The 12,529-nt window shown below is 42.9% G+C and overlaps 1 protein-coding gene across 8 annotated transcripts; it reads right to left on the reverse strand.

Annotated features, from left to right (window-relative positions):
* Nucleotides 1-201: 201 nt before the first annotated feature.
* On the reverse strand, nucleotides 202-12,110 carry LOC139545621 (coiled-coil domain-containing protein 158-like). 8 transcript variants are annotated; one of them, XM_071353593.1, is made up of 24 exons: nucleotides 11,639-12,110; nucleotides 11,039-11,093; nucleotides 10,713-10,855; nucleotides 10,297-10,493; nucleotides 10,022-10,131; nucleotides 9,580-9,886; nucleotides 9,397-9,473; nucleotides 9,115-9,225; nucleotides 8,815-8,929; nucleotides 8,371-8,490; nucleotides 7,942-8,139; nucleotides 7,375-7,827; nucleotides 6,943-7,111; nucleotides 6,330-6,473; nucleotides 4,866-4,978; nucleotides 4,474-4,650; nucleotides 4,287-4,379; nucleotides 4,059-4,178; nucleotides 3,570-3,718; nucleotides 3,284-3,343; nucleotides 3,069-3,136; nucleotides 2,684-2,860; nucleotides 2,381-2,485; nucleotides 202-339 (listed from the first exon to the last, which is right to left on the reverse strand). In XM_071353593.1, the coding sequence occupies exons 1-24, from the start codon at nucleotides 11,646-11,648 to the stop codon at nucleotides 254-256; spliced, it is 3,357 nt and encodes a 1,118-aa protein (XP_071209694.1). In that variant the 5' UTR covers nucleotides 11,649-12,110; the 3' UTR covers nucleotides 202-253. The 8 variants fall into 8 exon arrangements, 5 of the variants coding, with proteins under 5 accessions (XP_071209694.1, XP_071209693.1, XP_071209692.1 ...); XM_071353592.1 differs by lacking the exon at nucleotides 11,639-12,110 and adding an exon at nucleotides 11,243-11,632 and having other exon boundaries at nucleotides 4,059-4,175; nucleotides 4,492-4,650; XM_071353591.1 differs by lacking the exon at nucleotides 11,639-12,110 and adding an exon at nucleotides 11,243-11,632 and having other exon boundaries at nucleotides 4,492-4,650.
* Between the last annotated feature and the right edge of the window lie 419 nt (nucleotides 12,111-12,529).

The raw sequence follows: 12,529 nt of genomic DNA on the forward strand, positions 1-12,529 counted from the left end.
AGAAAACATTGACTGTCTGTCAATGCATGTACATGACAGATCATCCTGTTACCTTGAATAAATGACATTTTATGAACAACAAGAGATGCTAGCCTGTTTATCCTTCTGTCATCATATTTGGTGCCAATCTTGCTGTGTTGAAAGTAACATGCCATGGACATTGGCAATTTGAATGAATAATAAAATGACAATTCACAATAATCAGAGTGCCTTCATTTAAATACAAGTTTATTTTTGTTACACATGTAGACATTCACCCAGAGCCTTGCTTGTTATAAAGCATCCCTTTGTCTTTGAACATCAACCTCCTCTCCTGACCCTTTATCATAGAGGACATATCTGTAAAAAAGAAAAAAGAAAAAAAGAAAGCCTCACAGAAAGTGAGTTTTCATGTCAAATTCCACCTTTAGGACAATCCTGTTTATCGGACATAAACAGCAAATGGAATTTCTCCGGATTAAATCAGGAATTCATGTTTTTCTGACATTTAAATACAAAACAGACGGGTTGGTCGTTTAGCAACAAAACTGATGCATGCTCAACAATGGGGCAAAACAGACGGGTTGGTTGTTTAGCAACAAAACCGATGCATGCTCAACAATGGGGCAAAACAGACGGGTTGACTTAGATTGTTGACAACATGTAAACTATACTTTGTCTCCAATGTTTATTTAAAAACAAATACATTTGCACAATGAGCACTTATTGTCTCACAAATACATTGATACAGTTGTTGGTTAGCTAGCTTGTGAATTTTATCCATATTAGCATTGACATGAAATCAGTCAAAACAAGACATGGTATCAAGAATAAGATGAAACGGGTCAATTGTGATTCCCCACATGGCAGTTTGTCATTGTTGGTAGCTATCTGGCCATCCAGAATCACAACAAGTCACGGACTTCTGCCCCATTGAAGCGTGTGCACCGTTTGTGACGTTGTCAGCTAAACCATCTATTTATACAGTTGGGCAAAAAAGTATTTAGTCAGCCACCAATTGTGCAAGTTCTCCCACTTAAAAAGATGAGGCCTCCTACATTGTAGGATTTTTAATGAATTTATTTGCAAATTATGGTGGAAAATAAGTATTTGGTCACCTACAAACAAGCAAGATTTCTGGCTCTCACAGACCTGTAACTTCTTATTTAAGAGGCTCCTCTGTCCTCCACTCATTACCTGTATTAATGGCACCTGTTTGAACTTGTTATCAGTATAAAAGACACCTGTCCACAACCTCAAACAGTCACTCTCCAAACTCCACTATGGCCAAGACCAAAGAGCTGTCAAAGGACACCAGAAACAAAATTGTAGACCTGCACCAGGCTGGGAAGACTGAATCTGCAATAGGTAAGCAGCTTGGTTTGAAGAAATCAACTGTGGGAGCAATTATTAGGAAATGGAAGACATACAAGACCACTGATAATCTCCCTCGATCTGGGGCTCCACACAAGATCTCACCCCGTGGGGTCAAAATGATCACAAGAACAGTGAGCAAAAATCCCAGAACCACACGGGGGGACCTAGTGAATGACCTGCAGAGAGCTGGGACCAAAGTAACAAAGCCTACCATCAGCAAGGGCATTGAAGATGAAACGTGGCTGGGTCTTTCAGCATGACAATGATCCCAAACACACCGCCCGGGCAACGAAGGAGTGGCTTCGTAAGAAGCATTTCAAGGTCCTGGAGTGGCCTAGCCAGTCTCCAGATCTCAACCACATAGAAAATCTTTGGAGGGAGTTGAAAGTCCGTGTTGCCCAGCAACAGCCCCAAAACATCACTGCTCTAGAGGAGATCTGCATGGAGGAATGGGCCAAAATACCAGCAACAGTGTGTGAAAACCTTGTGAAGACTTACAGAAAACGTTTGACCTCTGTCATTGCCAACAAAGGGTATATAACAAAGTATTGAGATAAACTTTTGTTATTGACTAAATACTTATTTTCCACCATAATATGCAAATAAATTCATAAAAAATCCTACAATGTGATTTTCTGGATTCTTTTTTCTCATTTTGTCTGTCATAGTTGAAGTGTACCTATGATGAAAATTACAGGCCTCTCTCATCTTTGTAAGTGGGAGAACTTGCACAATTGGTGGCTGACTAAATACTTTTTTGCCCCACTGTACATCATGAAATTGACCTAGCCCCAAGCCAATATCCTCTTTTTCCTGATTACATTCCTATTAAAGATGTCTGCTACACGAGGCAGGGAAGGACAGACATAAGTCTGGATTCTCACAACTGTAGAGTGTGGACAACATTGGTATCTAGGCTAATTCAACACTAAATACAGATTCAGCTCTTTAGCACTGATGTCAGTCACCGACCACTGCATAACAGTCATATGAACTCAAAAAACGGTGTCTTTGCTCAACAAACCTTGGTTCTTCATCTGCAAGTCATCCACCATGTTTTGAAGGCTGTCCAGTTTTCCTTGCAAGTGCTTGCATGTGTGGCCTGTCAACTCAGCCTGCGGATTGGCCACTGGACAAACATTTCAAGTGAAACCACAACTCACTCAGAGGTCAACAGATTAGAGTTCAGAAATTCAAACATTATTACGACGACAAACTGTAGTAACAGAGGAACTCCAAGCCCATTTAACTGGTGCAATGGCCTCAGTCATCTCCCATATTGGTTACACAACAGAGGTGTAATAATACTGAAGGCAGTAGGACTTACAGGTGCACATGTCTGCAAGAGGGCTTCCTGCCTGAGGCAGAGGCCTGCTCGGTTGTAGATCCGTGGGGCTGTGGTCAGTAGTCAGGAGTGAGTGTACAGGGGACGTGCGGCCCAGTGCCATGGCTCGAGGTGACGATGTGTAGCAAGGCAGAGACGCAACAAAAGAGAAGTCCTGGCCTGTAGAAATAGCAAACCATGTCTAAAGTGGAGGAAAGATTAACTGATCAAAATAGTGTATACCTTAATCATATTACGTTTGAGGGGACCACAGGGATGATAAAGGAGACTAGAAGAGTGATACGAAATGTGTGAAATAAGGGAAATGAAGCACATGCTTTGTTAACTGTGTTTAAGTGGTTGGTCGTACCAACAAAGACAAACTCACTCTCGCTTGAGGTGCTGTTTAAATTCCGCTCATCCAGGTCAGTTGTCCTAAGGAGGTGAGGCACACCACTACACATATTGCATACACAAACATGCATTAGAACGATGCCACAGACACTGCACATGCATGTGGCCTGAGGAGTAGAAAAGCCAAGACACGGGTATGGGCCGGTTGCCAACTGCCATGCTCAGGCAGTCAGACACAGAGGCTCTTACCTGCTGTAGGTCCCCTTTGTCATTTTGGCATTGTTTGTAAAAGAATTGGTGACTTCATTGCTGTAAGATAAATATTTGATTGTATTACATTTAAATAAGAGGCTCCACATTATTTTAGTTCATGGGTTGATTGAGAACCAAATAGAACACAATCTTTGTAAACATTTGAGTAAAAGGTCACTAGTGGTTGTGAAATAAACAGATTGGTGCGCACTATAAAATGTGGGGTGAAAACTAGTAACATCGTGACCTCTAATGGTCACATGATTTCTAATAGATGACTTACAGGGTGGTCCTGTGCGCTCTCTCTTGAGCAGACGTCCTTTTGATAATGCTGGTGTGTGGTCCGGGGTTCTCAGAAATCACACGTCGCAGCTCTTTGACTAGAGAACGCAGCTCCATAGTGGGGCTTTCAAGCAGCCGTTGAGACTTCAACTGCAAGAGGGGTGAAGAGGTGCTGTGTAAAATACCATTATGGCCAATACCAATAAGGATTACAGTATATTCTACACAGAAATATTTTGATTACTATCTGGAATCCCTCCATGCTTTGAATAAATTGGATTAAATCCGGCCGTTCCAGAGTCAAGTCAAACGGTTGATGAGCGAGTCTGTCGTGCTACCACAGGAATGCAATCAGGGTGTGTTTTTAATTTTGGGGAAGTCAGATGTGCTGAGCTTGTATCTTTTGTTTTCCACAGCTGAATAAACAGCAATAAAGCCAGGCCCTGGGAGGATTGGAGCCATTTTGTAGGAGATTTCTGTATTGATTTACCTCTAGCAGGAAGTTAGAGCGGTGCTGGGTTGAGGGTAGTGCATTCCGGGCTGTTGGGCTTGTAGGGCAAGAACGCTGAGCATTCCCTGTAACTCGCAGGTTTTGACCCTGCAGCTCCTGCTGAGAAGATACAGCACACAGTAGAAAAGGTAGAGACAGAAACAACAAAACATCATATGCATTAGACCGCTATAGAGGCAAATGGACACCCGTCTTACTGAACTGTACCTTCACATCCTGAGCATGCTGCAGCTTCAGTCGCACAAACGCCTGCTCTTGCAACTGGATGAAGTGTTGACAGTCAATAACGCTCCCAGACATCTGAGGAACGTAGCAAGTGTAAAAAAAGGGGGTAAGTCAAAACGTATATATATATATATATCTCCATACTGTGTGATAAAGTGAGTTTACATACAAGGTAGAGCCACACCACCTTGTGTAGGGTTGCCTCCAGTTTGGCCACTTTCTCCCTGAGCCGTCTTTCTAGGGAACGGACGGTCTCCAACTCAGCTGCCATCTGTCTCTTCTCCTCTGTGACTGAGGCCAGCTCCTGGAGCTGCCGCTTACTCTCCAGACTCTGGTAATGCTTTTCCTGGGAAGAGAGAGACCATATTGAAATGGTAGATTATTATACATTTAAGTAAACACTAGAATCCCTTGTTGTTTAAAATCCCTACATAATTAAGGACACAGTCATTTTTTCTGTGTGGAAGCCAGGGCATGTGTAATAGTGAGAGAATGGGGATTAACTCAGAATTTGGAGTTTTGCATCATGGAGCCCTAAAGCAGACCGTCAGGTGTTCCTACCTGGCTCATTTTGTCCATGGTTTCCTCCAGTAGTTGGATTCGGCCCTGGAGAGAGTGGACCTGGTCTCGCTTAGTTTTTATCTGCTTCTGCATTCCCAAGGCAACCTTCAGGCCTGGACAGAAAAGGGGAGGCAGGGCAGAGGGGACAAATCAGTCAAGGTTCATCTACTCTCATCTCTTTCTGTCTAATCAATGGAGGGGGGCATCCAATGTTAAAGCCTCTATTAAACTGAAATTATATTTACATCCAAACTTGTTTTCCAGGATGCTACTAAGAGGCATCCAATGTTAAAAAGTTATTTTTTTAACGTTATACAGATTAAAACCAACCATTTCTGGTGGATTGACAATGGATTCCTGTTAAAAGTATCCTGTTTTTTTAAATGAAGCGATACAGAGTTGGTTACAAATCCAATTTCATCCTCCAGAAGAGGCAGAACGAGTATTACAGCAAATAATATGGTTAAAACTCCAATGTACTGATAGAGAAAATACCAATTTTCTTGGAAAATAAAAATGTATAAGGAAGGTATCATGTTTATGAATGACATTGTAAATAAAGACAGTAAAATTGTCACACAAGCTATTAACAAAGGTGTATGCTCAATACAAAAGTATAACAAACTCGTCACAGCTCTGCCACAAAAATGGAAGAGGGAATTGCTCAAAAGAGAAAGGAATGAATTGGTTGGTCTGCCTCCAAAGAAAATCTATGCATGGCTTAAAATGACTAGTATAAATTGTAAAATGTATCAGTTTTACTTAAGGTCGAGAGGTTTGACAACTATGCCAAGGCATCGGGTTTATGAACTGATAGACAAAACAACAATCGACACATCAATCCGTTGTTTTCAATTAAAACTATTATATAAAATTCGCCACAGAAGGCTCAATATATGGGGCATTGAACAGTCATCCCTGTGCAGACTCTGCAACTAGGAAACACAACCAATAGATCATCTCTTTTGGGTCTGTCCTTCGGTGGCTCACTTTTGGTGTCAGGTCCAGGACTGGTTGTTAAGTCATAATGTCTATGTTCAGATGGACCTACAAACAGTACTGTTAGGAGATCTGAAGAACCACGATCAAACAATTGGAAATATGATTATACTCTTAGGTAAACAATTTATTTTGGGGGGGCAATCTCAATAGAAATGGTACAAAGAGAGAGGTTTAGACCCTCGTAAGACACCACAGTAAAACAGATGTATATATTGCAAATCAAACAGTAAAATGGTAGTGTACTGGGAAAGATGTGTCAGTCTGGAAATATGTTGGTTGGATTTTTTTTTTTTTTATGTATTTCTTCCAGAGCTATTTACTCATCCGTTGCAATAGTCAGTTCTCTCAACTAAAAACCTCATGCCTAAACACAGTGTATATTTCCCATAATCATACAAACACAAAATTCTCTGCTATATTATAAATGTTCTCCGTGATGTTTGTCAGATGTGCAGTGCTGACCGTGTCTGTCCGCCTCCTCTAGGGTCCTCCTGGCCTGGTCCATCTCAGCCCGGGTGGTCTTCAGCTGGGCTTTGAGACTCACCACCACACCCTCCTGCTCCTCACTCTTACTGCTGTGGAGCCTCTTCAACTCCTCATGCTCCTCTGGACAACAGACAGATGGACACACACACACAAAGCACAATGAGGGCTTGGTGAACATGAAAAACATACAGTACATGCTGAAGTGTTTTTCCAACACAGTGTAGCAACTTCATCATTATTCTTGCCTTTTGCCACTAAAGACCTGTATTACCCCAAAGACTGGAGAAATGGAGGCCGTTATATCTAATCATTGAAAGGTCTTCAATATTACAGAATTAATAAAGATCATAATTCATAGAGAAACGTTAACAAATAACGGTTTGGTCACAGGAGTAAAACATTTAATTGGATAAATCAAGGACACGACGTCAACACAATCGTTTATGTTGATTAGGGAGCCAGCCGCAAGACGGATAACCACAACATTATTCTGCTGATGAAAGAACTGACAGAGTGGGTGCCTCTCATTTTATCTGTGCACGGGGAATATTCTCATATGAAAGCCATCTATAAATGGCAGCTAGTGTACCTGTGAGGGTGACCAGTTGCATGCGTTGCATCTCTAGCTCAGCGGTGAGCTTCTGTTTCTCCAGCTTTAGCTCCTTGTCACAGTGGCTCTGTTCGGACAGGCCAGCCTGCTGCACTCGCCTCTCCTTCTCCAGCACTGCCAAACACTCCTCACGCTGCTCCAAGTCTGTCTGTACAGGGTGGGACACAGCAGGGTTTGAACATTATTGGTAGGATAGCTTTGAAAACACACCCAAAAAGAAAACATTGGAGTATTATAATCCAAGACAAGGAACAATTATTGGTGTTAACTGAGGATTCCCTTTAGCAGCCTGTATGACCTCTGGGCCAGAGGTGGAGGAAACAACCAACCATGAAATTAAAGTAGGATGATGCAAATAAACTATGATCAAAACTAAGTAGTCAACTAACTCTAGCTAACTAACAAACCAACCCTTAGCTGTTGGATCTCCAGCTTGTGCTCACTGAGCTGGTTGCTGAGGCGCCTCTTCTCGTCGTGCAGGGAGTCAATGCTACGTCCATGCTGTACTGTCATCTGGGTGGTGCTCTCCATCTGCAGCCGCAGCAGGTCCACCATCTTCTCCCGGTCCTCCAGCTTGAGCCTCAGCACCTCAGTCTCTGCCCTGATGGCCTGGCAGTGGCCCTGGGCCTCCTCCAGCCTGGCCCGGCCCTGCTGCGCCTCCTGTTGCCTCAGCTGCAGCTCCCTGTCCCTCTCCTCCAGCAGCGCCTGGACCCTCTTTAGCGCCTGGTCCCGGTCCCCCTGTAGGGCCTGCAGTCTCAGCTCCTCGTCCCTGGCCCTGTTCAGCTGGTCTGTGGTCAGTTTCAGCTCCCCTCGCAGCACAGCCAGCTCCTCCTGCTGCTCCCATTGATGCTTCTCGCCCAACACCTGGCAGAGGAGATACAAAATTATCAGTGTTTGACAACTAAAGCCTTGGTGTCATTTTTTATTTAAAAAAAAACATTTAAACAAACAGCTCAAGGCTTTTAATTTCATTCTCACCTGAGCCTCCATCTGTGCCTGGCAGTCATCTTTGAGAGATCCCACCAGAACCTCCAGCTGCTGCACCCCCAGGCGTCGCTCCTCCAGCTCCCTGCGCAGCCCGTCGCCGGTCACATTGTGGCCCGTGTCCCGCTCCCACAGCTGTTTGGTCTCCTCCTTCTCGTGGGCCAACTCCTCACGAGCCTGCCGGAGCTCTGACTAACCCCACACATAACACAGTACCCACTCATCGCTGTTTGTGTTCATATGTTTGGATTTATTCAAAAAAAATTTTTTTATCAAAGCCACTTTACCATTTATATATCAAATACATTGATAGATGTAGGCTTTCTGGAATTGAAAAAATGTGCAGTGTGCTTTTTCCACAGCAACAGGGAGCACACTATGGCTGTATCCTCCCTGTTTATGTCTGAGGCTGGGCTGTCTTACCGTGAGCTGGCAGAGCTGAGAGTCCAGCTCCTCTGCCTGCTGGAGAGATCCGTCTCTCCCTCTCTGGGCCTCCTCCACCTGAGACTGGGCCTCAGCCAACTGCTTCTCCAGAGCACTCACCTGGCACACAACATCATGACAACCTAAACCTTCAGAACCTTCACATAGAATATTGCAATGCAGTGGAGGCTGCTGAGGGGAGGACAGCTCATAATAATGGCTGGAACGGCACTAATGGAATGGCATCAAACACATAGAAACCATGTGTTTGATACCACTCCACTTATTCCGCTCTAGCCATTACCACGAGCCCATCCACCCCAATTAAGGTGCCACCAACCTCCTGTGTTACAATGTCTACCTCCTAAACTTCTGTTTGAATAGGCCAGGGCCACTTTCATTATTCTAATAATTTAAAACACAATAGGGATATGTAGCCATTACCTTGTCTTCATGGACCCGCTGGCCATCCAGTAGATCGGAGCGCAGGATGGAGAAAGCTGACTCCAAGTCCTTGACCTGACACTGGTGCACCGAAGCCTGACTCTCACCTTGTTTTCTGATCAGAAGGAAATAATACATGTTTTTGGACACTTTCTGAAAGATAAGACTGATGTCTTACAACTAAATTAAAATATAGGTGATATAATTCATTTGGGGGGGAAAGAGAGAGCTTTGAATTGAATTCAACTCAACTCAGGAAATGTGTAGATATTGTATTGCTAGTTAATTCACGTCTCTCACTGTAACAATTCCACCTGGACACACAAACTGGAGGCACTGCTTCGGGAGCTGCTCAATTTCTCAGTCAATATCGCCACCTCCTGGTCATGACGGGTAATAAGCTGCTCCAGTCTGGAAGAGAGCAAAGCAAGCCAAGCAAGGCAACTTGACATGTCGCCTCAAGGAACTTATGTCGTAAACATACTTATAGTTTTTTTTTAAATCAGAGAAGTGAATGAATGACTAATCCCAGGTAACCCAAGTGACTGAGGCAAGAATTGTCAAAAGTTAATGAAAAAGTACTTTTCCCTTTGCTCCTTCAACCGTATCTCTGCTTTATCTTGGCATTTCTGTTCTTGAGTCTCCATCTGCTCTTCCACCTGGCACAATGAGTTTGGAATAGAAAGATACAATATCAAGAACAACACGTCAAACCTTTGATAAAATTGTTTCGAGTGGCATAATACATAAGACTGACTGTATTACCAGCAGGAATCTTTCTCTCAGATTGTGATTCTCATGCTCCAAGTCCTGTAATACTTTCTCCACCGCAACTCCCAGTGCGTCATGGCTGGTGTACAAATCGTTTCTACACCGTTTCTCATAAGCCAACAGTGTGGAGTGAACCTCCTGTAGTGTACGCTCCATTGACTCTGCTTTCCTGCTTTGTGACTTTGCTTCCTCCTCAGCCTCCAGTAGCCTCTGGTCCCCTGTCTGTTTATTGATTTGCAGCGCTCTGATTATTGCATGCATTTTCCCCATTACATCTGCCTGTTTTCTGCTCTCTTTCATTCTGAGGGGCAAAACAATTAACATTGACGCAACTTATATCCTTTACTTCCTTACTTTTACAGTTAAATGAGCTGAGATCTGTCCAAAGGTATACAGTACAAATGGCCTACATTGCAAGGGTTTTAGCATGAAATACCTTAGATCAGTCAGGGCATCTTTCTCAATCTGGACCTCATGCAACTTTGTCTGTAGCTTGATGATGGACTGACGCAATTTGAACTTCTGCTGTTCATGAAAAGCACACATCTGAAAAAGTATTAGCAAATGTGCTGCAATCAATGGCAACTCTGTGGCACAGAATTGCATGGCTTTTGGTTTGAATAATTTAGTTCAGGAGGCCTCCTTCAACCAGATTATATCAACAACTCTCAGCAGGAAAGGAAAATAAATAGTCCTCCATCTCAGACTAACCTCACTCAGCTGCTTTTGGAGCTCCGACACCTGCTGAGAGTAGTCCTCTATTACATTTTCCAAAACATCTTTCCCAGGGAAGGTTACGCCACTTCTGACCACCTTCAGATCCAGGCCATCTCGGTCATATGTAAGAGGCTGGATCAAAGACGGTCGGTACGGAGACAGCACTTCTGAGTTCTCCTCCGATGAATCATCTGTAAAAAAAAAAAAAAAAAAAAAAAAAATAACGATTAAAAAAAGGGAGCAATAGGGAAAACGTATCACAGCAAAGTACTACTGGTAGTTCCAGAATTCAAAATAGGTTAGTGTCATATTCTGATGTGTTACTGTATAGAGCTAGTACTAGCTAGCTAGTGTATACGCTTTGCAATGGCTATATTTTTATTACTGATACAAGAAAACCTCATACTCACCCATAAAAATGGGAAAGTAATTTATTTGTGAGGGTGAGCTGCTGGGAAATGTGCGTCCCATTTGCTCCATGGCAATTTTAGTTGCATGTTCCACCTCTTCTTGCAGCATTTGGGTCTCCTTGGTTCGTCTGTTGAGCTCCTCACTGTAAAGAAAGCCAACCTAACAAATTTGCTTCCAAATGGATGATGGTTCATGGTGCAAAAGGCAGACTCTTTTCAAATACAGGTAGGTAGCTAACGTTAGGGTTTTGAAAAAGGAGGTAGGGCAGTTAACAGGTAACGTTAACGTGTTATCTAGCTAGAGAAACTTAAAGTGGAAAAATTACCTCAACTCATCCAGATTCTTGTACCTTTTAGGGACAGTACTGGTGTCATTTGTACCTGTAAGGTAGGGGTAGTTATCTTAATTAGATATCCAAAGGGGGTGGCTCAGTGCTGCCACTGCTGATGGCGCTAGGGATCAGCACTATGACAAATACGCGTCCCTAGCTAACGAGGTTATAACTAGTTAGTCGGGTTAATTGACTTACTTGTTGTTGTTGTTGGAATCTCGTGCAATAATCCATCATTAAACAATTCAGACGATTTATGGATAGATAAATCACTATCTTTATGTATGGAATTTTGAGATACAGATGACATTATCAGTTGGTTAGCTATCTATCCTTGTGGGATAGCATGTGCAAATCCATAAGCGCCTGCAAGCCACAAGTAACTACTATAACGTTAGGGAAGCTTAATCGCTCGCCATGGAAACCGTTGATTTCGTGCTTTCTTCAGAGTTGGTGGATTTTAGAAACGTTAGCTAGCTAACTCCACAAACTTGTTCCTGAAACATGTTCCTGTCTTTATAGATACTATCTCAAGAACTAACAGAAAGATATTTACTTTACTGTTAAATAGAAAATATTAAAGGGTAGTAGAACCTGTTGTCATCCACCGGTGCCCGATGGATGTTGTAGTTCTCGAAGTTTACGAGACGACAGTCGTTGAATCCGCAGTTCATGCAAAGATTTTATAACTAATCCAAGACGGACCACAGCCGGTAGTTTCCAATGGGGACAAATGAGTCATAGTGGGCAGAACAAGCAAGGAGGTGGGCAGAGCCACGCCCGAACTAGCGAGATCCTATTGGCGCGTTCTAGCAAGTATTTTCAAGTTTTGTTCGGGAACGCCTACTCCGTGCAGTGCGCGTGTGCAATACCTAAATTCGCCTTTGCACTCCTTCTAAACAACGCGATTTATTTTTATTTGGCAAAGGATAACGTCTACAAAACTTCGTCCACTCTGCTCATAACATATTATAATTTTAAGAATAGAAAACCTTTTTTAGATCAAATGTTTCATCGATGAGAAAATGTGCAGAATGTCGGACAAAATCTATCTCGGTCCATCTTCTCCCACTGCCGGCCACTGGGCTTCTTACCACTATCATATTTGGTAGTGATTGGAAACGCCAAGCGGAAGCTTCACATTTATACATTCGTCGAAATATCTCTCATTGTTCTATCTGTAGTTCAATCGTTGTTGTACAGTGATCCCTCGCCACTTCGCGGTTCACTTATCGCGGATTCGCTATTTCGCGGATTTTCATAATGCATTTTTTTTTTTTTTTTTGTGCATTGTGCTCTGCATTCTGATTCGCTAAAAACTCACTCCCGCTTCTTGTATCAAAACATGCTACGAATTGTGCTATCATTTTGTCGTCTCGTGCAGTTATGTGTACGTACATAAAACAGCTTGGCAAATTTACATTAAGTTGGCCAAATTATCTTGTAATTTCGAACATCTCCTAAACCCATAATGTCGACGAAACG

Source organism: Salvelinus alpinus, chromosome 19, assembly GCF_045679555.1.
Source record: "Salvelinus alpinus chromosome 19, SLU_Salpinus.1, whole genome shotgun sequence".
Classification (NCBI taxonomy): Eukaryota; Metazoa; Chordata; class Actinopteri; order Salmoniformes; family Salmonidae; genus Salvelinus; species Salvelinus alpinus.